General features: G+C 54.1%; 1 protein-coding gene across 2 annotated transcripts; it reads left to right on the top strand.

Moving 5' to 3' along the window:
- Nucleotides 1–25,104, top strand: CTDSP2 (CTD small phosphatase 2). 2 transcript variants are annotated; one of them, XM_032786865.2, is made up of 8 exons: nt 1–272; nt 17,906–18,054; nt 18,741–18,779; nt 19,782–19,883; nt 20,380–20,436; nt 20,985–21,077; nt 21,322–21,507; nt 21,666–25,104. In XM_032786865.2, exons 1-8 carry the CDS (start codon nt 209–211, stop codon nt 21,789–21,791), a joined length of 816 nt encoding a protein of 271 aa, XP_032642756.1. In that variant the 5' UTR covers nt 1–208; the 3' UTR covers nt 21,792–25,104. The 2 variants fall into 2 exon arrangements, with proteins under 2 accessions (XP_032642756.1, XP_032642758.1); XM_032786867.2 differs by lacking the exon at nt 18,741–18,779.
- The last annotated feature ends 77 nt before the right edge of the window (nt 25,105–25,181 follow it).

Raw genomic sequence — 25,181 nt, 5'->3', positions numbered from 1 at the left:
CCCCGGATTCTCCATGTTGGACCCGATCTGAGAAGCCTGGAGCCGCTGCTCGGCTTGCATGCATGCATGCAGCCTACTCAGGGCATTTGCAGCTGAGGACCACCCCACACCTCCTACACACAGCACCCCCGCCCCCACCTCCCTGGGCCTCTTCCCTCCCCCAACCCCCTCCCACCCAAAGGATCCCCTGGATCTGTGGGATTGTTAGATGGAAAGCGGTTCTATCATCACCCAAGTGCAGAGGGAAGAAGCCCTGGTGCTTGCAAAACAAGGTAAGGGAGAGAAAGTTAGAAACTTTGCAATGAGAAACAGGAGGCGTCTCTCTCCCCACCCCCACTATCACCCCCACCTCCCCAATCTGTGCAATGGTGGGGAGCTAACTCCTGATCTAGGCAACGTGGGGCGAAGGGGCTGTTCCTGATCTGTGCAAATGCGGAGAGGGTGTCTCTTGCACCCTTTCCCACTCGGGTTCGGCGCAGTAGCGATGTTTAGCGACGTGTGTATGGGGCTTTGCTCTTCCATCTCTGCAGCTACGCGGGGCCATTCGCCTGCCGTCACTCCCCCCCCATTAATGTTTGCAAAAAGAGCCTTTGAAAGGGGGCGACTCAACCCAGATGCAAAATCCTCACTTGACCCTTAAATGTGCTTGCGATTTTCCTGCCTTTTCCCCCTCGCTGGTGGGTTTGTTTTTTGTCGCTGTGATCGGCTCCCTCCCCTCCTTCCTCTGCTGTCCTGGGCGGCTGGGATTTGGGAAATTTTCATAAACATCCTAGTTATGTGGAGAGGAAGGAATGCCAGGGGCTTCCATGCGTTCCCCCTCCCCCTTTCCGCTGAGCCCAACTCCTGGATTTTCTTGCATTTGAAACGATTTTTTTTTTTGCATCTGAGATCTTAAAACGTCAGGTTTGAGCTACATTGCTTCCTACTAGCTGCTGTTTGTTCTGCCCCGCCCTTGTCTACAAGTAGGGTGACCAGACGTCTTGATGATATTAAGAGCTTTGTCTTATATAGGCAACCCCCCCCTCCCCGCCCCAAAAAAAGTGTCTCAATTTTTTCACACTTGCTATCTGGTCACCCTGTCTACAAGTGGTGCTCTCACGTTGGTCCAAGGGACTGGATGTGGCTCTGTGCTGACACCTCCAAGCAGCCTTTTCCCAAACCTGGCGTTTGCCAAGCTGGTATAGGAGATGGGAGCGGGGGAAGTTCAATCACAAGGTGTCTCCTGCTTTTGTCATGCCACAGACTGCTAACTTTGCAGGTTTCCCCAGCACAGAGCCATGGATTCATCATGGAAAAACAAGGCTGACCCAGTGGACTTTGCCAATTGCAGGACACAAGGATTAAAAGATGGATCCTCTTTGGCTTATGTAGTGAAAACCTAGCTGGAGACACAAAGCAGTTTAAATGTCCTCCTTATTGGTAGCTCTGTAGTCCAGTTCTGCTTTGGTTTTTTCACTAGCCGCTAGTTTAATCTAGGGGAAATAAAACCTGTGCGGTGGCTTTTGTGTGTGTGTGTGTGGGGTTTGGAGGGATCAGCTCTTGAAATCAGCTGTGCAAAACTGTACTCAGAGACTGAAGTGCGGTGACTGGAGGAGTAGGAATAATTAGTCTATTGTTTATTGGGTGTTTCTGATTGCACTGGTGATGCATTTGTTTGTGTGCAACAGAACATGGAATTGTCGTTCCTCTTTGAATGCTCTGGGATTGCAGGCGGGTTAATTTGGGGTCTCAGTTTTTCTCCAGTTTTTTTTCCCCAGTGTCTCCATGTTCTTAAAGAGGCAGTGTTATTCCTTCTGGGGTCAGAACTCCGAAAAAGTTCAGGGGTCGATTTATTTCCCTCTGCCCTTCCTCCCAAGTGCTCAGGACCCACAGTTGGGTGCACGTTTTCCCAAAGAGCTCCACTCCAATTTTTAGGCATCTAAATAAGGGCCTTCCCTTTTTTTTTTTTTTCCCAAAGCACTGGGCATCTGGCAGTTCCTGCTCAATTTTTATTTTTATTTTTCCAAAAGAGCCAACCACTCCATGGGCCAGCCACTTCTTATGGTGCCTAAACGAGAGCTGCATGCATATTGGGTGCGCCCAGCGTTTTGAAATTGGTGAAACTGTGCAAAAGTCCAGTAGGTTTTGCCCCTTGGATGCTAGAAATCAGCTGTGTGCCCCACCGGGAGTGAAGGGAGTTTGTTTACCACCGTTCCCTCTGGCTGATTGGGCCTACCTACCGATTAGCTCTTGGCAGGAGTGCCAGAGATCTTGGAGGTGGCATTGGTTTTTGAACTTGCGTGGCTGTTCTCCCCCGGCACCCCACCCCTTTCCTCTTGGTGCCCTGGCTGATACAGAAAGGTTTAATTGAATGCCAGCATCTAGTCGCTACTCTGGCTTGCCTTGTTTCAGGGAAATGGAGGCTCATGGCAGTCGCCCAGAGAAACACTAATTTGGGTGGAGAGATCCCTTGCAAACAAACAAGCTGGCTCTATTTGGAAGTTGGTGGAGAGAAGGCCTGTGTGTTCTTTCTTTCCCTTTTGTCTCGGTGGGTGGCACAGTAAAGGAGATGAATACTTCTTAAGTGTTTTACTAGCAAAACTTGATCTTGATAAGGAAGTGGAACAAGTAGTTGTTTTTTTGGAGAGTGATTAACTGCAAGTCAGAGCGTGGGGGGCACACGGCTTTGGATCCCCTCTTTCCGCAGCTTGCTGTTGGATGCTGGCACAACGGGGTACTGTTAGCAGTGCTGAGTTTGGGTTTAGTGCAGACAAGATGGGTCCTTCCCCATTACTGAGCCCCTATGGGTTGTGTGTGCTGATCATCCTTTGGATTTCTGTGGACCCCAAATGACCGCTTCAAAGAGAGATTTCCTTAGCGTCTGAGCTCCCTATTCTCTGTTTGATGGGAACAATACAAACAGTTTGTGTCGTTGGCTTTAAGCAGTGTTAATTCCTCTTAAAGTGGAGATTTCTCTGTGTTTTTCCTTTTTGGAATTTGCCCTCAGCAATTCATTAGCGAGGTTTCAGATAACTAGTTGTTGGACCGTCACAATTGCAGTTGTAGAGAGATCCCTCTTGATATTTGACCTGATTTTTTTTTTCTCAGACCCCGGTCCTTCCCTACATGATCAGCACCTAAGATAGTCACAGGATTGTCAAACCTTCTTACTGGAATTAGTTTCGAAGAACACCACTTAATAGGAAAAATGTCATTAAGTCCTTAATTGTCTGATGAAATAAATGATCCTTCGATTTTAGAGGTTTGGAATCTTTGCAGAGGAGTTTTGGGGTCTTTTCTCAATTTTTTTTTTAATCTTGAAAGTACAGACACAAATTTTAAAAAGGTATTCCCACTGTTTGTGGGTGAGATTTGTAGTTAAGGATAATTTATTGACTCAGTAGGAGCTGCTTCTGCTACCTTTGGGATGTTTACAGAACAGCAAAGTTGTAATGGGTTTTTCTCTTCTTAGAAGCAGTGATTTATGTGTAAGCGGGAGAAAGCCAGTGAAATCCTCCTTTCTAGAGGATCTCTCTCTTTCTCTCTCCACTCTGGCTCTAAATGTTCAGTAACTTCCCAGCCAGAAAACGTATTTCCTCCTCTTCTATATGTTTGTGGTTTGAACACAATATTGCAACATGACATTTAACTCAGTCAGCAGCACTAGGACTTTGTATATATGCGTTTCCCCCCATTTCTAGGAACTTCCCAAACTGTGTGTGTATGTGTGTGTGTCCCAAAGCAAATGATTCGTGCTGAAATGTCCCCAGAGCAAATCCTCGGAGAGGGAAGTATGTGTTCCTTCCATATGTCCTTAGGGAGTACAATATCTTCAGTACCATTGAGCTCAGTACCAGGTGGACACACGCCACCCCCTCCCTGGGGTGGTTGGTGTTCCTAAAGGCTGGGATTGGGCAGGATTGCTTTTCCTGTTGAGTTATTCTCAGGGCTGGATTTTGATTGCTGCAAGGGATCAGGATTTCTGGTCGTGACAGCCATTTTTGGAATCAGATCAAACAGCAGCGTGTTGTATCGACTCCTCTGTTTTGAAAAATGCACTGCAAATTGCAGTGCTCAGGGAGGTAACTGACTGGGGTGCGTGAGGCCATTTTAAGATACATTTTAACCAGCCCTTTCAATCTATTTACAAAATAATGGCTCGGGAGCAGCATTGGTTGACCCCTCTTCCCTTAATCCTACAAAACAGCTTTTCTCTCTTATTTTATTTGTTGAAAGAGAGGCACCAAAAACCTCATTTAGCGTGAATCTGATACTAAAACATGCTCCTTGCTGATTTTTGCAAAAGAGCTGCAGTTCGGAAATGTTTCTTAGTCCCATTATAATTTATAGCTGTATTTGCCTGGGAAGGACTAGGGGCGTCGAGAACATAATGCCAAAGTGTCCAGCAGGAAGGATTGTCTAGTGGTTAGAGACCCAGGTTCAATTCCCTGCTTGGCCACAGACTTGCTTTATGACCCTGAAGTGGGACCCACAAAAGTACTTAGGCATCTACAGTCCAGATGTACATGTCTAACTCCCAGTTTTGCCTCTACTTCGATCCCCAGAACTCCTGCTGAACCCTGTAGGTGCCTAAACTTGCTTAAGCACCTAAGTTTTCAGGATAACAGTTCCCTCGACGCCTATGTCCTGCCTTTATGCAGGCACAGCAGTGTCTTCCTCGAGGCACCTGGACGCTTATGTCCCGCCAAAGCCCCAGAGCAATTAACAAACCAGGGGAAGATAGATGTGCATCCGCCTGTGTTGCATGCAGGGTCCAATCCGGTAGGCGTGCTGAGAAACTGCCTCCAGGATCAGGTCTCTGTAAGATCCAACTGGAGGAGGAGGTGGGGATGGTTCCCACCTCAAAATGTTTAGCCCAGTGGTTAGAGCAGTCACTGTGAGGGACCCAGGTTCAGTTCCCTCTCTCTGCCAGAGGGGGAGAATGGATTTGAATGGGGATCTCCTGGCTTTCCGGAGAGTGTGCTAACCACTGAGCTAGGGGTATTTTGATGTGGGGCTCCCTGAAGCCATGTCTACACGACTGAGGCACAACTGTGTCGCTCTAGTGCCGTAGTGTAGTTGCTTCCGACATCAAAAGAAGGGGTTTTCTCAACGATGTAGCATAGCCACCTCTCCAAGAGGCGATAACTAGGTTGCCGGAAGAATTCTTCCTTGGACCTAGTGGGGTTAATTAGATTGACCGAACTGCATTGCACAAGGCCTGACATTTTTTCACAGCCCCGAACAATGTAACTAGGTCCATAGACAGACCAGGCCTTAGTCCCTCCTATTACTGCTGTTTCACTTTGGTTAAATAGTGAAGTCGTTGGGCCAGAGAGAGTTACTGTATAGGTCAGTGGTTAGGTGGGAGATGGGACACCTTGGGTCTAGCCCCCTGCAGGTCTTTGTTTATCCGCAGTGGAACAGCTTCAGCAACAGACACTGGATCCCCAAATCGGAATAGCCCATGGCTCAGTGGTTAGAGCGCTCTCCTGAGAGAGAGGAGTTGACCAGGTGTCTCCCTTCTCCGTCTCTGGCAAAGAGGGGGAATTGAACCTGGGTCTTCCACATCCTGGGTGAGTGCGAAGCAGGCAAGAAACAGCTTTAGGGCTTAAGCTGCCTGACTCCAGGAGTGGGGTTCCCATTCATGGCTCGCTAGGTGTCTCCTTGCAGCCTGGATTTAGGTGCCTATCTATGAAAGGGGCAAAGGCTTAGCATGCCCCCCCATCATTGGCATCTCCCATTGGCTAACTTAGGTGGCTCCCCACCTCCCATGCTGGATTTGCCCATTGTAAGGCACCTGTCTCTCCTCATTCATTGTCTAGGGAGCCTGGTTTGGGTTTTGCGGATTGCGCGGGGGGGGGGGGGGATGTTCCTGTGAATTTCTAGGTGCCTAGAAGTTAGGTGCCGTGAGGTTGAGTGTTGCAACGCCTAATTCCCTTTGTGGATCTCACCCTTAGTTGCTTTGTCCTCAGTTTCCCTGCTAGCACTGCTCCATCTCCCGAGGGGTGGTGAAGATAAGAGCATGTGGTACTCAGATATCATGGTATGGAGGGCCATATAAGTAAGCAGGATAGATCTTGCCAAGGATTTATGAATCCCCACACCCTTAGACCTTGTCTTACACCCTTAAGCCTTGTTTTACAGATTAGATAATCACAATGGTTCCTTCTGGTTTTGTAATCTCTGAATCAATGCTGGGATTTCCCCCACAGATGTAACCATCCCAATGTAAGCCACCTAGCGTAGCTGTGATGTGCGCCACCGCAGGGTGATGGGCATCAGGATCAGTGGGGGCTGGGGGGCTACATCAGGAGTTTGCATTGGTGCAACTACATCAGTGGCAGAAATTCCAACATAGACTAGGTATTGGTGTTCGACATACATGTTGCAGCGTCACTTAAAAGGTCACAACCAAGTTGGGGCCTGTTGTGCTGGGTGCTGTACAAATCTGTGATAAGTGACCACTCCTGCCCTAAAGATTGTATATAGCATCAGCCTCACAGAATAACGTCCCTCTGGGCAGAGGCTTCTAACTGGATTTGGCTTTTACACCTTGTCATGTGCTTGAAATAATTTGGCCTTTTCCTTGTGCTTCACTGTAAATGGTACTTCCCTTAGAGAAGCGGGTCCTGCGGGGTATTGATTCTGTGATATAATGCAGGGAAGGCCTTTTTTTTTTTTTTTTTTTTTATGGAGATGACAATTAATTAGGCAGGATTTACTATGAGCTGATGGGGAATCTAGCGTGGTGCTCCCCGCCCTGATAACCTCGATCTGCAAACCCAGCCCCGGTCATTTAAGAGGGTCACACTTCACCGTTCTGAATTGGCCTCTTCCGCACCTAACTCCTAAACTTTGCATAGGCAGGGAGAGGCGGAAGGGCAGCATGGGCTCGCGTATCTTTGGGAGGGTTGCAGTGGCTGTGCAATAAGAGCTCGCTGGTTGTAGAACACAGAGGCCTTTCCATCTTAAATACAATTGACTCCCTCCCCCCTTCACAGCACGACTCCTGGCTTCTTCCTGCAAGAACCCGGAGTGTCGCTGAGCTGTGTTCCCTTTGGCTGCCTCTAGGTGGTTATTTTGTACTGTTGCGGCACCACTGGTGGCAGCTCTAGTGTAGAGAAGGCTCTGGGCGACCATCAAGTGTTTTTCATGCCCTAGGGGTGTGCAATGACAGGCTCAGATGACGTAGTGTTTAAAACACAGACTGGCACCAGATGCCTTGTCTACACTATTGCTTTTCCCTCCCCTCCCCCCTTGGAAATTGTACTAGCGTTAGCAAGTGGAAGTAATTCAGAAAGTACGGCCTCTGTGCGCTTGGGGTGAGGAGCTGTGTCTTTTGTTGGGAGAAACCCTGGTTTGCTCTGGAAGATTTAATAATCCTTAGCACTTATATCACGCTTTTCAATAGTAGAAATGCTCACTAGGTTAACCTTAGCACTTCCCTTCCCCACGCTGTGGTTGCGATCGTCCCTGTTTAACAGAGAGGTGACTTGCCCGAGGCGTCAGCGGGAGCCGGTGTTGGCTCTGGGATTATAACCCAGGAGTTCCTGGATCCCAGCCTCATGTTCAGTCCACTGGACCTTATGTGTCAGGACTTAGACTCAGTAAATGGCAGCTGCATAGATGAGACCAGGGGCTGGGATTCCCCAGATGGGAGCTAAGTGCCCTAAGTCCTGGCCAGGATGCTCAGCCAAAGAGACTCATGAATTTGACTCGACTTTTCTCTCCTTAATGCAGCTGAGGAGGGCGAGATCTGCAATTTGGATTTTAAAGGCCTGTGTCCCATTTTCAAATACCTGCCACAGTCATGGTGTCTCTTTACTCTGGCAAAGGGCTGGTCTACACAGGGAATTTCACTGGCATAGACTGTGCGAGGTTGATGGAAGAATTCCTCCATTGACTGAGCTGCTGCCACTTCTCGGGGCAGTGGAATACCCTACACCAATCATAGAAGATCAGGGTTGGAAGGGACCTCAGAAGGTATCTAGTCCAATCCCCTGCTCAAAGCAGGACCAATTCCCAACTAAATCATCCCAGCCAGGGCTTTGTCAACCCTGACCTTAAAAACCTCTTAAGGAAGGAGATTCCACCACCTCCCTAGGGAACCCATCCCAGTGCTTCGCCACCCTCCTAGTGAAAAAGTTTTTCCTAATATCCAACCTAGACCTCCCCCACTGCAACTTGAGACCATTGCTCCTTGTTCTGTCATCTGCTACCACTGAACCCTTCCCATCTGCGTAAATAGTGTTTACACTGAAACACTGAAGCTGTATTGCTGTAGTGTATCCAGTGTAGACAAGCCCTGAACATCTCCAACCAGGCAGTTCGGCCTTATGATGGTTGGTGAAGCTATCCTTGTCACTGCCCCTCTGGCTTTGGGTACCTCTGAGTTCCAGGGAAGACTTCATGAACTAGCGGGTTGGGATGAGATGACATATTGTCCTGGAAGACTAGCCCCGGGTCATCAGAGTCTCCCCAAATAGCATTGAACCAGTTTTGTGATCTCCTCCTTAAGGTGAGTCTAGACAGAAATTATATAGGGGAAGGGGCCTGTCCATTGTTTTGTAGAGGAGTGGGAGATAATATCTGACCCAGGTGACATGACTGAGACCTGGAGTGTTGGCTGTGAGCATTAGCTCATCTGGGCTTCTAATGGAAGAAACTCATCCTGTCCAACCACCAACCTCCTCCCGTCAGTGTGTGCAAGAAGGAAGTCCTGGGAAGCTGTGAATCAGACTTTTAACGAGCTGGTGGGTGAAGGAGGGTTATGCTGTGCATCCCAGCCCAGGAGGAATTCCTGTCTTTCTGCTCTGTTAGCCTTTGCTAAACAGGTTTAAGCTGGGGGAGAGCCTGTGCTGCCTGCCTTGTCCTCACCAGTTGCCTTCTGCTAGGTGGATGATTGAACTGGCAGCTGCTGAGCCCCAGTGACTGTGGTTGTGATTCATAGGGACTGGACTAGCTGTGTGCCAGGCAAAAGCCATGGCTTCTCCTGCTGCAACTTCTCGCTAAATCTGGGCGGAGGCTGGCATGGAGGATAGGGCATCACTCAATGCTGGGTCACTCTCTAGGTGAAAGCAGGTTTCATTTTACTCAGGGATGGCCTGTGACTGAAAGCCATTTTCCCCCAGTCCGACATCTCTTTGCTCCAGCAGGAATGACCCCTCTTCAGCATTGCTCTTTGCTGTCCATCAAACCCTTCACCTGGGACTCCAGGGGCTGGGCCCTGGGGTTCCTGTGTTTTGCGTGAGTGACGACACTGAAGTGAGAGGTGAACTTTTGCCGTTTGAGGTGAATGTGTCACTCCAGAGTCCACTGGTTCCTCAGGTATTTTTTTTGGCTAGGGCTAGGAGCAAAGCATCCTTTTTTTGGATCTACCGATTTTGAGGAGATGATCCGTTTGGATTTGTTCTGGTTTTTTTTAAAAAGGAAAACCCAATGAGCGTGTGCTATTGTTTTCTGTAAGTACAGTCACCTGCTTGGAGGTGGTTGAACTTCAGAATTGCTGCCTGCCAGTTTGCAGTCTGGGTGACTGCGCCATATTTTGCCAGAGATGGGGGTGTTAAAAACGCCGGAGCTCATCTGAGGTTTGTCTGTCCCTCAGCTTCCGCTGGTGGTGGGAGTTACAGGGCTAAAATCCTTTGTTTCGGAGGCTGGCTTCAGGAAACCTGGAGGGTATCCTGGGAGCATTTCCAGTAGTGTCAGAAAACATACAGAACTGCATGGAAGGGTTTGCCTGAATCTCAGGATTGTTTCAGGGCATAATCTCCTGCTCCGGGGCTATGGTCTTTGGCACACAGAATGCCAAAGTATGTTGATTCAGTGACTTGTATTTATCTCCAGCGTCCAGCCTCCTCATTCAGTGGGTGCTGCAGGCTGGTTGCAGGATGTTGGATATTTTACTCCTACACAGCCAGTGTGCTGCTAAGATCTTACATCTCTATTCTCCCTGTGCCCTTGGCCCTGCTTACGCCGTGCAGGTGATTGAGACAAGTTGGAGGTTCTCCCCAGGGCAGGTGGGAGATGCTGTTGGATATTTAACAAATAAACAATACTTTTTACATGTAATTTCTCTGCTTCGTTACCTTAATGACAGTTCCCTGGATTGGGAATGCACTGGGATTATTGCAAAGCAACTCCCTCTGTACCACGCCCAGCACCATGCCTGTGCGGATGCCTCTAAGCACAGAAACATGACCGCCTCCCCCAGATAGCCCTAGCTCTCCCTCTCCATGATCCCTTCTGTGAGAGGAAGCTGCTAGTGGGAGGCAGCTGTGGGCTGCCTGGACAGAGGGACTGGTCTTTGTTCTGCAAAGTTGCACTGAAATAATGTTCAGGGTCTGACTCATGCCACGGGATCTGGAGTTGAGGAGTGGGGCTGGGTACATGTCACAAGGGCTGGGCTCAGGGTGAAAAGTACCAGGGGGATTGCAACCGATGGGGACTCGGAAGCTGCACCATCACTGGTCTAGGGTGGGCTTCAGGACTGTTTAAACCCTCCTTCCCTGGTGCAAGGGGAAGGTCCCTTGCTCGTGAGCTCTAAATCTCCCCCCTGTTGGGAGCTGCAAAATCTGCGCAAGGGGAAAGGTCTCCTGCTCCTTCCCAGCCCCACCCCCTGGCCAGGGGGCTATTAGTGCTTGCAGTGTCCAGCCCCTTGGAACTGGTAACACTTGATATAATAGGGGCTCTACCATGTGAATAATTCATGTCCTGGAGCTCCCTGCCTGCCTGCTCCGAAGGGCTCATCTGCTCTGGGACCTACCATAATTCATTTCTGCTCTGGGGCCTCCGCCCTTGCTGTGGGTTAACCTCCTCCCCCTTCCCTCTCGTCTGCTCTGCAGCACCCCCAGTCTGACCTGGGGCTCCACCGCTTGTCTTGAGAGTGAAGTTGCAGAGAGAGGGAGGCAGGAAGCCAAGGAAGGAGGCAGCGGCAACCCCACATGTTCTGGGAGCTGCAAGGGGAGTCACCTTTTGCTTGGCATGCTTGTTCCTGGGCCACAGGTCAGGCAAGCTGTCAGGTGCTGGAGACCCTTCCTCGCCTCTGCGTCTCATCCCAGAGGATCCCACTCTGCTGCCTTGCCCTGATCTCCCCACACCGGGGACAGGCTCCAGACAGACGGAGTTTCCCCTTGGGATTCATAGAAGGAGTAGCTAGTTCCCCCAACCCCACAGAGAGAGATGATCCCAATCCCTTCCTGACTCTGTAAGCTCGTCCCTCCCAGCTACTGACTCTGCTGCACGGGGCCCCGGGCCAGGTCACTGAGACGTGCTGAGGATGCGCTGGGTGTATTTTTGACACTGAATAACTAACTGCTCTGTCCATCAGCAGTGAATGGATTAACAGGCAGCTTTGGTGCATGGAGCTCACTGTGGGGGTGCCTGGGCCAGGGAGGATAGGGGGGCTCAGCCCTTCAGCATTATGGGCTGAAGTTGAGCTTGCTTCCAGCTGCAGGGTGTAAGTGGGGGGTCATCTCCCCTTCATTATGGGGATGGGCTGGGGAGGGAAGTCTGGGCTTGTTGGGACAGGACGATAACCCACCCATTTCCTTTCTGTTGTCATTCTAGCTCCAGTCCAAACGGACTGGAAATTGGTGGGTGACGTTTATTGGGCTCCTCTGAGTGGTTTTCCCTGGGGCTGAGGGTCTTTGAGATTCCCCCCTTCCCCCAAGCAACTAGAAGCCCAGAGGAGAAGTAACCACCTGCGGAAAGTCCAAGTGTGAGACCAGGGGACAGGTGCAATGTACCGAGGCACAACAGGGAATCCGGAGGACAGGGTGAGAGGAAAGAGCGGTGGGCAGGGACTGAAGTGCACTGGAGGGGAGGGGTCTGGCAAAGCAAAGTGTGGGCGTGGAGTGGGGAGTGGGGGAGGATGTGTGGGGGAGTGACAGAAAGGGGGGTGCCCTTGTGTGCTCAGAGGAGGTAAATCACTGTCCTGTTGCACCAAGAAATAGGCTGTCCAGGGGCTGCAGTAGGAAGGTGAGTTTGACTCTTTACAGGGACAGTTGGGGTAGGGGTGCTACACTAAAGCCCCCACCCCCAGGGTACAGAGTGGTGGCACTTTGTTTTCTGAGGTGAGTTCACTCACCAGCGAGATGCACCTCTCTGCTCTCCCTGCAATGGCTGGGCCTGGCCCTCCCCACGGTCATGTCTTACCTTAGCCCAGGATTCTTGCCTCTCATTAACCTCCAGCACTTTGGCTCGGGAGTCAAGGGAGCGGCTACCTGGGGTTGGAAGACCCATCCCTGCACTCCACTCTGAGTGATGGGTCCCCGAACAGCGAGACTCTGGAAGGGAGGTGGCGAGACCCCACCGCCTGCAGCATCCAGCTGGAACTGCCACTATGGAGACAGAAGATCCGGAAAGTAAAATTTGAGGTGAACAAATGAGATGACGGCCACAGTACGACAGCACCCTCTGGGCCCAGAGACTATGGTGATGGGTGCTCTAGAAATACCAAGATTGGCAGGGGCTGGTGTTCTCACGGCAGTGACTTGTCCAATATCTTTTTCCTACAAGGAGCTGGTGCTGCTATGACCCCTGGAGCAGTTTGGGGAAAGGTGTTTATTGGATCATAGAAAAAATCGGAGTGATCCATGCTGTGGCCAAGGAAAAGGTCTCCGCTGACTTTGGATTCTTCTCACAGATGGTACTTGGTATCCCTTGAACCTCTCCAGCTCATTATCCCTCTCTGTTCCTGACCCTGGCTCCCCTGGCACATAGATTTGCCACCGTTTATGAGACCAGGCATCCATCGTGACCAGGAGCCTGTCTTGGAGAGCAGCCATCCCGGCTTCCTGCAGGATGTTGGGCCTGTGACAGCGGTGCCCAGAGAGCCACCTCAGGAGAAGTGGTTGGATACCTTTGCCTCTGGCTATTTGTCTCTTCCTCTCAAGAGCTGCATTGGAAACTGGGTTACTGTAACTGACTTCAGTCTTGGCTATTTTGAGAGCTGCTGGCTGACTCATGCATTGACCTTTGCCACCATGTCCCCAAACCTTGGTGCGCCTCGGCATATACAGTAGGAAATACAGTGTTTTCCAATGAGTGCGTTTTGGCCCATAAAAGACCCAGTGATGCTGGAAATGCTCTGGAGGCTCCATTTGGGAGCCATATGGTAGCCATGTCCCTGACCCTGTTATGCCAGGGGTTGGGAACTGGCCCTAAGGAACTCGCTCTCCATCTCTCTTCCCCTTTAAAACACATATATGTGATCTTAAGCCACAGGTGCTCCTCTAGACAAATAAGCATGTGACAAAGGTGTTTGATTAGCAACAGCGAGGTCAGGGTCCTCTTCACATCACCAGGCGCTCAATCTATTTATCTTAACAAAGAGAGGGTTAAGGGGTGGCTTGATCCCAGGCTGCAAGTACCTACATGGGGAATAAAAATTTGCTAATGGGCTTTTTTGTCTGCCAGACTGAAGTCTTAACAGAATCCAATGGCTGGAAGTTAAAGCTAGACAAAGTCAGAGGGGAAATTAGGCACCTGTTTAACAGTGAATGGAATTAACCATTGGAACAATTTTACCAGGGGTTATGGTGAATTCTCCATTACTGGCAAACGAGGGAATTCCAGGGCATCCTATGGCCTGCGCTAAACAGGAGGTCAGACTAGATGATCACAGTGGACCCTTCTGGCCTAAGAACGTTCCAACGTGCTTTGGGAAAAAACACTTCTCTTTATACTACCCCGGCAGCCCGACCCCTCACCCAGCATGGAAGCTGATCCCAGCTTGCCTGCTGTTCCTGGAACGCATGTGTGGGCTGCCCTGGGGGAAGTGTATGTGTGTCTGCTGACTCATTGCAGTTGTCCTGCTTGCTTCCTGGTGCATCAGCTGGAGATGCAAATTCAGAGAGGGAGCCAGGTGGGGTTAGGTTAGGGCTCAATATGAGCATAAAACTTGGAGAGTGGAGAAGGCTTCTTGAGCTACTCATTGTCTAGTCTGTATTGGCCAAGTCGCCTCCTTCCTCCGGCCCAACATGAAAATAGAAACCCACAACCTGGAAAGATTCCCCCAAGGTGGGAGTGGATCTATGGATCGGGCACTAATTGCAGGAGAAGGGAAATAACTGATTGGGTTCCAGTGTGGTCTGAAATGTCACCAGGAGTGCGAGAGTGAAGTCAACTGGGCACGGGACACTGAAGTCCGTACCATAAAGAGATTTTTAAGGCTTGTCTACACGGGGAGTTACTCCAGAATAGCTATTCCTGTTTTACTCCAGAATGAGAGCAGCACCTGCATGTGGAGGGAATCGAGAATAGTTAAACTGCTTTATATTCACACCCTACCTTAGTCTGGATTAACTTTCATGTGTAGACATGCCTTCTCCATTTCCATGGCTCATGGCTACTTTTTGTTTGCGATTGATTTGTTTTAGAGGTGATCAGACTTCCTGATTGAGTGGGCAATTTACTATGCCCTGAACATTCAGCATGGAGTAACTGGGCAGGGAGTATTTAGCAGCAGCCGCTGCTAGAGCTGGGATACTGGACACATTGGGTCCACGGGCTGCTGTGGTGGCAAACCCCCTGTTCCTATATCTTCTTCGGTGGGGCATTCTCAATGTTTGTTCCCCTAGGGACACGTTCCTGACACTTCTGGGTTTGGAGAAGCCCCAAAGAGCAGATAATGCAGTGATGGGGTTGGGAGCATCTGATCTGGAGACTTGAGTTTGACCGTGGCCTGGGGTTTCTTGATTGCCGGTCGCGTTGGCCATTGAGCTTCTGCAGCTGGTGGAGGAGTGAAAGGTGCTTCCTCCCTCCCGGTGCTTAGCTCAGCATTGTGAAGGAGACGGGGAAAGAGTTTAGGCCCAAAATGGAAGTTCTGAAAAGGAAATTTCAGATCAGCTTGTGAAGAGATTCTCTGACCGGGGAGGAACAAGGAAATGCAGCAGGTGTTATAAATTAATCTTAGCCCGGGAAATGTGCTGGGTGTGTGCGGGGTGTGTGTGCGTGTGTTTGCTTGAGTGTGTGTGGGGAGGTTGTTTTGTTCCACCCTGTGTGCCTCCTGCTGCCTCCAGGCCTGGTACCTCCCTTAGAGCTCTCCCAGCACCCCGCAGAGCCTGTCCCTTTGGATTGTCAGCAAAGCAAACATCAGGTTTATCATTAACCGATCCCAGCCCTGAGCCAGCCGGGCTCAAGCTGGGGTGGCCAAAGGTTCCGGCCCTGCTTCTAGCAGGCAGGTCCATTGCAATGGTTCTTGTCACAATTGGGAGCGAACCCCTGCATTTGTCTCTGTAAATGGGAGGTGGCTGGTGCAAGGAAACCATTGGTCCGTGATCCGTTAAGGCTAAGGTTTTACAGACTCTCTGGAGCCAGCCAGTCGCCTGCCCAGTTGCCCTCTCTGTGCCGTCCTATAACTTCTGCACCCTGACCCTGAGAACGGCTCTCTTGGTATGGGGCCAGGGCTCTCGGGAGGGGAGCCGTCGCCGAACGCGGCTAGGGTGATTAACGCCGTTTCACCTCGTCCACCAGAGCACGGTGCCAGAGAAAGAGGAAATGCTGCTGCAGTTATCGAAGGGGGACGGGGATGCAGCCTGATCTTCCTCGCTGCCGGGAGCCGGCGCAGGGAACTGTAGACACAGATTACTGATGGGTTGGGGTCACTGCTGGCCCCAGGTTCCTCTCCCCAGTTGCAATCCTGGGGACACTCTGCTCAGATCTCTCCAGGATGGGCCAGGAATGAAGCCTGCCAGGCGAGGCACCCCCGGGTGCATGCTGTGAGCATGCAGATGCATGAGTTACTTTCAGCCCCCGGAAGAAGGTACTAGTTGCAGGAGAGGTGAAGGGGCTTGCCCAAGGTTACACAATGAGTCGGTGGCAGAGTTCATGGTGGGAGAATCCTTAGCCCTCAGCCCCGCTGTGCCTTTGCTGTGGCCATGCTGCTTTCCCGGAGGTGCGGGGGCTTAAGTCGGGCTGGCTGCACAGCGGTGCTGGTGTGAAGTATTTTCATATGGGCTTCACTACAAATTGCCAGCCTCTCTGCCTGCTCCTCTGGCTCATGGGCTGTGTCTGCCTGTGCTACACTGGGACAGGGAGATGCCAGGACAGGTGGGTGGATCTCTATTAAGACAAGGGCTGCGTGTGCTCAGCGCCCTTGAGAGATTCCGGGCACTTCTGGAGCCCTGGGTGCAAATCCTGGCTTGGGTCCCAAGAGCAGATAAGTCTCACATCACCTCCGTGGAGCGTGGTACAACATTGGCCTAGTGGGCAGCCTGTGCTCGAGAGACCAGCCTGGGGGAGTGGGGGGGGAGTTGGGAGAGTTGTGGTGCACGGTGCCTGGAGTTGCCCAGTGCACAGAGTTGGCCAGTCTGTGCTGGGGGGGGACAAGTGGGGCAATTGGCCCTGGGCCCTGTGAGCCTTGGCCCGGCAGTGGTCTGAGTCTTCAGCAGCATTTTGGCGGCAGGGGGCCCTTCAGTGCTGCCGAAGACGTGGAGCGACTTGAAGGGCCCCCCGCCACTGAAGACCCGGACCACCGCCAGATGAGTACAAGCGTCACAGCTCCCTTACTTTGCCCCAGGGCCCCTGAATCCTCTGGGCGGCCCTGGCGCGCTGCCCGGGGTTAGCCAGTCAACCCTACCATGCTCAGGTGCCCATTTGTGCTTAGACGCTCCTCGGCCTCAGCACCTGGTTGCCTGGAGGGGCTGGTGACTCAGATGGCACGGAAGGTGATGGGAATTCTTCTCAACTGCCTCTAAACCCCAAGATGATACGCTGGGACTGGAGGGGAGCAAAACCTGGGGTGCAGAATGACAGCGAAGGGGGTGGAGTCAGAGGGTGCGAGGGAGGGGCCCCGTGGTGCCCCAGGGCAGTGGAGTTATGGCACCAGGATTGTGCTGATGGAAGGATGCAGTTTCTGGAGCGTGACTCGGGGCTGCTCCGGAGGGCGGCCCGCTGACTGCAGGCTCCAGACCTGCTCTGCCGCTCCTGCTGGTCTGACCGCGCCAACTCCTACGGAGTTACTCCCGCTTTACACCAGCGGTAGCAAGATCGGGCCTTTCGGTTTTGGACTCTTTGGGAGGGAGGGATAGGGGGGTCTCAATTGCACAGTGGTCCCAGAGACCCTGCTGTTCCTCCCCAGGCCAGCGGCTCAGAGCCCGGGCTGGCATCTCCGCCCTGTGAACAGCTGCCTGGTTTTCTTGGGGAGGGGGGAAAACCTTGCAGCGTTTTTTTACTGCCTGGTGCCCAAGAATGGCTGGATTTCCCTCGGGCTGCAGCATGTGTTGTCCCCAGCTCACCTCCCACCCAGGCTCAGTGACCGTCGCTTGGCTACTGATCGCGCTGGGAGGCTGTGACATGTGCCCCCAGGCTGTCCCCCCACCATTGGCTCTGAGCCAGGGGCTGTTTAGCTCACCTGTTGCACCAGCCTGCCGGTTCTCCCTCCTCCTGGGGGCTCCCCCTCCGTTTCTGGTCCTCCAGCAGCTCCTGGACCTGACTGTACCTCAAAGGTGCTGGGGACTTGCGGGTCTGCAGCGCCACCTTCTGGCTGCTACTCCACATTGCAGCCCTGGGTCCCTCCCAGTTTGGGGTCGCAGCCTTCAACGGCGTTGGGTGGGATGGGGCAATAGAGAGGGACGCGTGGTGGTGGGTTAGCACATGGGTGGGTGAGGACTATTGGGCTGAATCCACTCCATCCTTCAAGGAATTTTGCCCACCGTCCTTTGCTTGGATTTCTGCTATGGTTGGTTTTTCAGGGGCTCTCTTGTCCCCTCCCCCCCCCCAGTCCTGCCCTGCTGGGCCCATATGCCTCCCTGATTGCAGCCCTTGTGCTGAGCCAGTCTCCCAAACATGTTGCAGTGGACTGGATCTCTCCCGCCAGACCCTGCAGTACCGAGAGGTTGGTCTGTATCCCGCCTGGGGAGCCGGCTTTGTGCTGGTGACCATCTTGCTTACGCTTGGCTGTGGTTCTCTCTCCTTGTTCCAGGCTTGGTGTCCAAGTCTTCTCCCAAGAAGCCTCGTGGCCGGAACATATTCAAGGCGCTTTTCTGTTGCCTCCGTGCACAGAATGTTGGTCGGTCGAGCTGTGGCAGGGAGCATGCACTGCATAAGGAGGAACCCAGCACCATCGCTAAGGTAAGGGGGCTACAGGGAAGGGGGGAACTGGAGCTGGGCTACCGACCCGCTAGACACCGGTGTGCCTGACCCCACATAGGACATGCCTGTGACTTAAGAATGAAGCTTGTTCATCATTGATCACGGTAAACCAAAAAGCCAGAGAGTCTAGTTCTGTAGCCTTGCTGCAGACGTGAATAGAGGGAACTCTCATCCAAGCACAACCCCCTAAAGTCGCACCCATCTCCCCCAAAACTCATAGAGCGGGTGCGGGTGCAGGTACCCCCACCTGCTGTGATGGGAATGTTCCACCAGGTGGCAGCACTGGGCCCCTTCTCCATAAACAAGTCTCCATATGCCACTGCATGAATGTGTGTGTGTATGAGAGAGAAACACCTGCTGCAGTTTCGTCCCTGAGCCCTTCCCTGCTTGATCTGTCTTAATTCTCATGTTCTCTGGCTGACCCAGTGCTTGTGCTGATATTCATTAAGCTTTGATTATTTCCTAATTGATTTCTCTCCCCTTCTCTCAGATGAGAATTGTTGTAAGCACATGGCAGCAAATTGGAGGGGAGTTCTGTCCTGTCCCCGGATGGCTAGGGCTAACGGGCGGGTTAGTCCCCCCGCCCAGTCAGGGCCACGCTGTCACTCTGCTGCTGCCGGCTGTCACCCTAATACCTGCGTTTCTCTTCTTCTTTCCTGCTTTAGTCCGATCTGCTGCAATGTCTTCAGTACCAGTTCTACCAGGTATGTGCTGAGCAGCCGCCGGGTATTTGTCTGGGTGGCTGAGATTCCCAGCTCCAATCTCCCAGGCAAATGCCCCTTCCTCTTCTATGGAAACAGGCCCTGATTCAAACCCCACAGTATCAGTGGGAGTCGTGTGGATTTTGCTTGGGTGTTGGCTCCAGGCCAGAGTGAGCTGCCTTCCTGGGGAAGGTGGAGAAGCTTAAGACGTAACATTCCCTTACTCCCCCTCACTTCAAAGTTCCCCACTCATCCCTGAGCATTGTGGGATGGAGACCACTCCTCCACTGGAGAAAAGGTAAAGGTCACCATCTTTTAACACCACCATCTCATTGCCAGAGGATATTGTGAAGGCCAGAAGCATAATTCAAAAGAGAACGAAATAAGTTCCTGGAGGAGAGGTCTATCAATGGCTATTAGCCAGGATAGTCAGGGACGCAGCCCCATGCTCTGGGTGTCCCTAGCCTCTGACTGCCAGAACCTGGGACTGGATGACAGGGGACGGATCACTTGATAATTTCCCTGTTCTGTTCACTCCCTCTGCAGCATCTGGCACCAGCCCCTGTGAGAAGATAGGATCATGGGCTATCTGGGCCATTGGTCAGACCCAGTATGGCCAGTCTTATGTGCCACAGTCCATGCAGCTTTGGCACGAGGTCTCTCCCCAGTCCCTGGCCGCTCCCAGTGGGAATTCAGGATGGTCCTGATAGGAGCTGTGTAGATCAAGGAGGGTAGTAATTCTGTAGGGTGCTCAGGGTCATGGGGAGGGTATCGCCCAGATATCTGGATGGGATGTTTAGAGTCTCCCTGCTGGTCCCCAGTGGAATTCTCTCCAGTGTCAGGACATGGACAGATACCCCAACTCGCTGTGAGATGGGGGAGCTGCTGGAGATAAGGAGCCTCCTCTCTTTGGGGAGGAGCAATTCAACCTGTGAACTGCATATGAGCCGGGGCCTGGGCTGCTCCCCAAATCCCTCTGACAGCTGGGCGTGTATCTGCTTGCAGATTCCCGGGACGTGCCTGCTCCCCGAGGTGACTCAGTGGGACCAGGGCAGGATCTGCATGGTGATCGATCTGGATGAGACGCTGGTGCACAGCTCCTTTAAGGTGACCCCACGTGCTTGCTCAAGGGGTAGGGTGGAGGGGTGGTGCAGGGAGGCTGCTCATGGGAAGAGACAGTGTGGGGACAGGAGCAGGCGGATCTGGCTCTCAGGAGCTGGGTTCTGAGCCACTGCTGGCCATGGAGAATACTTAATCCCAGATCCCATGAATGCCCCATAAATGGGTGATGCATCGGGGGCTCCGAGGGCTGGAAACGAGGCATGAGATGTTCTGGGAGGGGCTGGCGCAGCCGTGAAAGTCAGGATCTGCTGTGTCCCATTGGCTGGAGGGTTTGGAGCAGGTCCTGGAAGCTCCTACGTGCAATGCTCCTCTCCCACCAAAGCAAAATTCTCTGACACCATCTCCCCCAGAGCAGAGCCAGATGCGTGCAGAAACACCACAGCATGCGTGCTCTGTCTGGTTTCCCATTGCCCCTGGGGAGCTGGGGAACCCCCTCTGCTGCTCTTGTGCTAACAGACCCCTTGATTCCTTCCCCCCTCAGCCAATCAACAATGCTGACTTCATAGTGCCTGTGGAGATAGAGGGGACCTTGCACCAGGTAGGCGTGTCCCTCTGATGGGGTGGGTGGCACTGTGACCAGAATCTGTTCCAGGAGCGGGGCCCATCCTGGCCTGGGTGTGAGGAGGCCCAGTTCCCTGGGGCTGCGGAGGATCTGCGGAGGCTGTCGCCTGGTTCAAGTAATCCAGGATAGGCTGTTACCAGGCAGCACGGCCTATTCTTGATTACTTGTTTCAGGAGGCGGTTGCTGGCACTGGAGAAGATGGACTCAACGGGGCTGGATTCAGTGCCGGGCATGGTGGGGGAAGGGGAAGGCTGACGGGACCCGGGCTGAAGCCCCCACGCTGGCTGCAGCAACGAGCACGGGGCAGCCCCTCCATCCTGCTGTTGGTGCCCCTCCAGCTGGTTTCCCAAGGGGCAGCTTTGGGCAGGCGGCGCTAAGCACCAGGCTCCATCTGCTTGAGCATAAGCCCCAGGCCAGTGCTGGGGAGCCTCCCCCCTGCTTTCCAGCATTGTCCCCCCGGGGGCTGTGTTCCCCTCACCCCGGAGTCTCTCCTGCCCCCTGCTGACGGTCCCTTCCCTCCTTAGGTCTACGTGCTCAAGAGACCCTTTGTGGACGAATTCCTGAGGCGGATGGGGGAGCTGTTTGAGTGTGTCCTCTTCACTGCCAGCCTGGCCAAGGTAAGGGAAACCTGGAGGGGTTTTCCCCACAGTGCCAGCCTGCTCCGTGCAGAAGGGACGTGGTTGGGAGGGGTTCTATGTGCTGCTGGCCTGGCCGTGGCCTAGCCATGGCGGGAGAGGGGAGATCTTCTGAGCAAGCTGAGCTGCTCCTGCTAGCCCTGGCGCTGAGCTGTGGGGAACCGAGCCGCTTCTGCCACGTGCCGGTGGAACTCTAAGCAACGTGCTGCTCTCTTGCTCTTGCCAGTACGCCGACCCGGTGACGGACCTTCTGGACAAGTGCGGGGTGTTCCGTGCGCGGCTCTTCCGGGAGTCCTGTGTCTTCCACCAGGGCTGCTACGTCAAGGACCTCAGCCGCTTGGGCCGGGACCTGCACAAGACACTCATCCTGGACAACTCGCCAGCCTCCTACATCTTCCACCCAGAGAATGCGGTGAGCCCCCACATCCCCCCAGGCCACGGCTGAGCTCCTGGGGGTGGCTAAGTGGAGCGGAGACAAGCCGTGCCCCTTTGAGGATCTGAGCCCAGCCTGCCTTCACTTCTCTGTGGAGCTCCTGCTGACCCTCCCCTCCCATGCTTGCCTCCCTTCAGGTGCCTGTCCAGTCCTGGTTTGATGACATGGCGGACACAGAGCTGCTCAACCTCATCCCCATCTTCGAAGAGCTGAGCGAAGCTGAGGACGTTTATACCAGCCTCGGCCAGCTGCGGGCGCCGTAGAGCCTCCAGCGCCCTGGCGGCCCATTTCTGCAGGGGACTTTCACTCAGTGCCTTTGCTAGCAGCTGGGAGGAGGTGGTTGGGCAAGGAGTCGGCTCCCGGGCCCCAGTGGCAATGCCAGAGCCCTCACCTCTCGGACCGGGACGCAGGACGGGATGTTGGATTGCAGAGCGAGGAAATCTCTGTAGCCCGGTCACAGGTCTGAGCCCATTCCCTGGTAGCCCTGGGGTCTCTGCACTGTGGGGTGCAGGGCTCCCCACACTCCGACTCGCAAACGGGGCTCTGCTTCCCACCCGGCTCATCTTCCTGACACACAGCGCCTGCGGATTCCACATGGGGGGCCTGGCTGGGCGACTCCTGCCACGGCGGGTGGGGAGAGTTGTGCATCCCAATGCCTCCCCTCTGCCCCTACATGCAACTGCCTGAACAACCAGCCAGCCTCCCGGCAGGACGGCATTCCAGCGCTCCAAGGGCAAAAGCCAGCTGCCCCCGGCCCCTGGAGGCGTTCCGCATGGTGGGGCAGCTGCTGCAGCACCTTTGCTGTGGCTTTCTCTGAACCCTAGTCCTACTGCCGGTGCCTAGGGCTGGGCCAGAGCCCTGCCTTTGCCGTCCCCACCTCCCAGTCTTGTCCTCCCATGTGGAGCCACTGATCCCATTCCCTGTAACCCTCTCCTCCAGGATGCACCTTCTGATGCCTCTGGACCTGGAGCCAGCCCTGTCTGGGGTCAGCATCCCACTCCCCAGTTCCTCCCCGCCCCAGTGAGCCCCAGGCCCAGGGCGACTCATATCCTGAGGGAGACTCTCCATCCTCCCTTTTCCCTTAGCCTGCTCCTTCCAGGAGCTGGGTCTCCAACCCAACCAGATTCCTCCTCCCTGGCCTGGATCCCAGCCTCGGGTCAGCGTTGCTCTGAGGGATGTTCCTGGAGCAGCCCCGGCTGGGCTCTGTGACTCCCAACAGCTGCCGTTGCCCAGTGGAGCCGAGATCCTTGCCTCATACCAGTTGCCATTCGGCTCCAAAGGACGGGGAGATGCTGAGAGCGGCCTAGCCAGAGGCTGCCGAGTTGACGGGTAACTTTAAACCAAAGCCATGCTCCACCTCCCTAACTGAATTAGCCCAAAGCAGGGGTCGGGGGGAGCACCTTTGAGCTGCAGGGAGAGGGTCACATTGGCCTCGCGCTGCTACAGTCCAAAGCCGCGCCCTCCATCTAGGGGACCAGGCCCACCGCCTTGTCTTAACCGCTGCCCTCTATCCGGGGCATGGGGCCCACGGAAACAAGCTGCTTCCTCCTCCTCCACCATACTGCCTGGGCGAAGACCGTAACATCCCGTCTGTGGGGTGCTGAAGGGGTCGGGAGCCACATATTCAGTGCAAGAAGCCCCCCACTGAAGTCGCGGTGTGGTGACGTCTTCAGCTTCAACAGCTCCTGCAGGTGGTCTCAGGAAACGCCCACTGGAGCTGAGCCCCTGGGCGATATGAGAGTTTGGCACCAGCCCCACCAGCTCTGCGTTGTGCTGACCCCGCTCTCTTGGCACAGCTTGACTTCCCCAGACCAGACTGGCGAGACAGGGCCCTTCCTCTGCCCTCCGGCTCTCTGATCTCCCAGCATTCCTCGTCGATTCCACACCAAGGTGGTGCCACAACACAACCCCGCAAGGCCCAGAGGCATCTGCCGGGATGGAGTTTGTGGCATGTCATAGCCGTGGCCACCCCGATGAGTGGTGGCTGCTCCAGCCACGTCTGCCACTCCGGCATTGGCAGCCGCCCCTCTCCATCTCCGTGCCTTCCCCTCCCTGCTGCACCTTCCGCTTTGGCATTTCCAAAGAGAACCAGCTCTTCGTCCAAGCCAAATGTCGACCGGGTTGCAGGCAGTATCCCCGCTCCTGGGAGGTGAGCCTCAAGGGGGCTCTCGGGAGGGCTGGGCAGTGGCTGTCGCTCAGCCCGCGTGGCGTTGGGGCCTGGCGCACAGTCCCTCCGGACTGGCAGCAGGACGGACTCTGCTGGGCTGTTACACCGTCAAGTGCCATTAGGCCGCAGAGCAGTCCCTGCTGTGCTGGGGGCACCCCTGTCTGGGCCTGGTCCCCGTGTCTGACCCACTTCACTTCCGTGAGCAAGATCCGGAGGCAGCTGTGCCCCATCGCCAGCTCGGGCTGGCCCCCACTGGGAGCTTTGTGGGTTACTGCCAAGCCCCAAACCTGCCAGGGCACCATGGGACCAAAACTGTGAGACCCATGCCTGGCTGGCCCCTGGGGCAGGCCGGCCCCGTCCTGCCCTCGTGGGGGTGCTGTTCTCAGGCCCAGCTGGGAAGGGCCGGAACCTGTCCGAGGGACTCAGAAGGAGCAGGGCCGCCGGCCTAGGCTTGGGGTCAGAGGAGCCGGGTGCAGTGAGTGGGGCCAATGGAAACCTCCCCCCTCGCAGGTCTCCTCTGCTCCTCAGTGACTGGGTCCTTATGGGGGAGATGTTAGCGTGTGCCGAGAGCGGGGACTCCAGTACAGGTTTCCTCTCCCTGCCCTCGAATTCCCTCCCTCCTCAGGGACACAACTCTTTCAATCGAGCTTCTCAGGACCCTTCATTCGCAACCTCTGATGTGGCTTGAAATGCCCCTTCTAGGATGTGAAATTGGTCCCTTGTTTGCTTCCCCTCCCCCCAGGTGGGGGAACCACCATACTCCTATCTCGGGGTTACCGCATGTGACTTGTTCTCCCTCCTGCCCCAGCCCCCCCACTGCACATATCTGGGGGACCTCCCCCAGCATCCGGTCCAGCCCCATTCCTATCAATGGCCTTTGGTGAGTTACCCCGCAATGCACGGTCGTGGGACATCCCCACCCCCTGTGCTGCAGCCAGGAGCCCTGAGGTTGGGGGAGTCTAGCTGCAGGTGCCTGGGCAGGTTTCATGCCTCCGACACCCTAACTGACAGCAGATGAGCCCCAAAATGCAGCCTGGCCAGGAGCTCAGAGCTGGGCTTCCCCAGGCTCCCTCCAGCATTCACATGCTCACCTGAGCTCACTGATTTGCCTTTCACGTGGGGCCATGTTCCCCTAAACCCCATGGCTCTGTTCAGGCCCCCCTTGCAATCGGGGGGGTGCCCCCATCTCCCACGGTGGGGGTCTGTGCACTCAGCATGAGGGCCTGGGGTGTCCCATCCCCCCCAGGGCGTAAAGACTTTGGTTTCTTTGGTGACACAGTCACTTCCTTTTGTTTGTTACATTTTTGTCTTATTCAAAAGAAAAAACTTGAAGCTGGCCGCTGTCTCGGTCTCTTTCTATTTTTGGAATCTTTGTATTAACTGCGATTAAAGCCAAGAAAGGAAAGTGACTTGGTCTGGCTATTGGTTCAGGGCCTGGCCTGTTTGTGTTCATTGTCTCACAGTCACCCCTACAGGCTCAACCCAC

The sequence above is a fragment of the Chelonoidis abingdonii genome, chromosome 26 (assembly GCF_003597395.2).
Source record: "Chelonoidis abingdonii isolate Lonesome George chromosome 26, CheloAbing_2.0, whole genome shotgun sequence".
NCBI classification, from domain to species: Eukaryota; Metazoa; Chordata; order Testudines; family Testudinidae; genus Chelonoidis; species Chelonoidis abingdonii.
This window is presented reverse-complemented; position numbering and strand designations above follow the sequence as displayed.

Coding starts and splice junctions, on each gene's coding strand:
- CTDSP2 (XM_032786865.2), top strand. CDS start 209: ATGGAAAGCGGTTCTATCATCACCCAAGTGCAGAGGGAAGAAGCCCTG. Junction 20,437..20,984: donor TAGAGGGGACCTTGCACCAG/GTAGGCGTGTCC, acceptor TTCCCTCCTTAG/GTCTACGTGCTCAAGAGACC. Junction 21,508..21,665: donor TCTTCCACCCAGAGAATGCG/GTGAGCCCCCAC, acceptor GCCTCCCTTCAG/GTGCCTGTCCAGTCCTGGTT.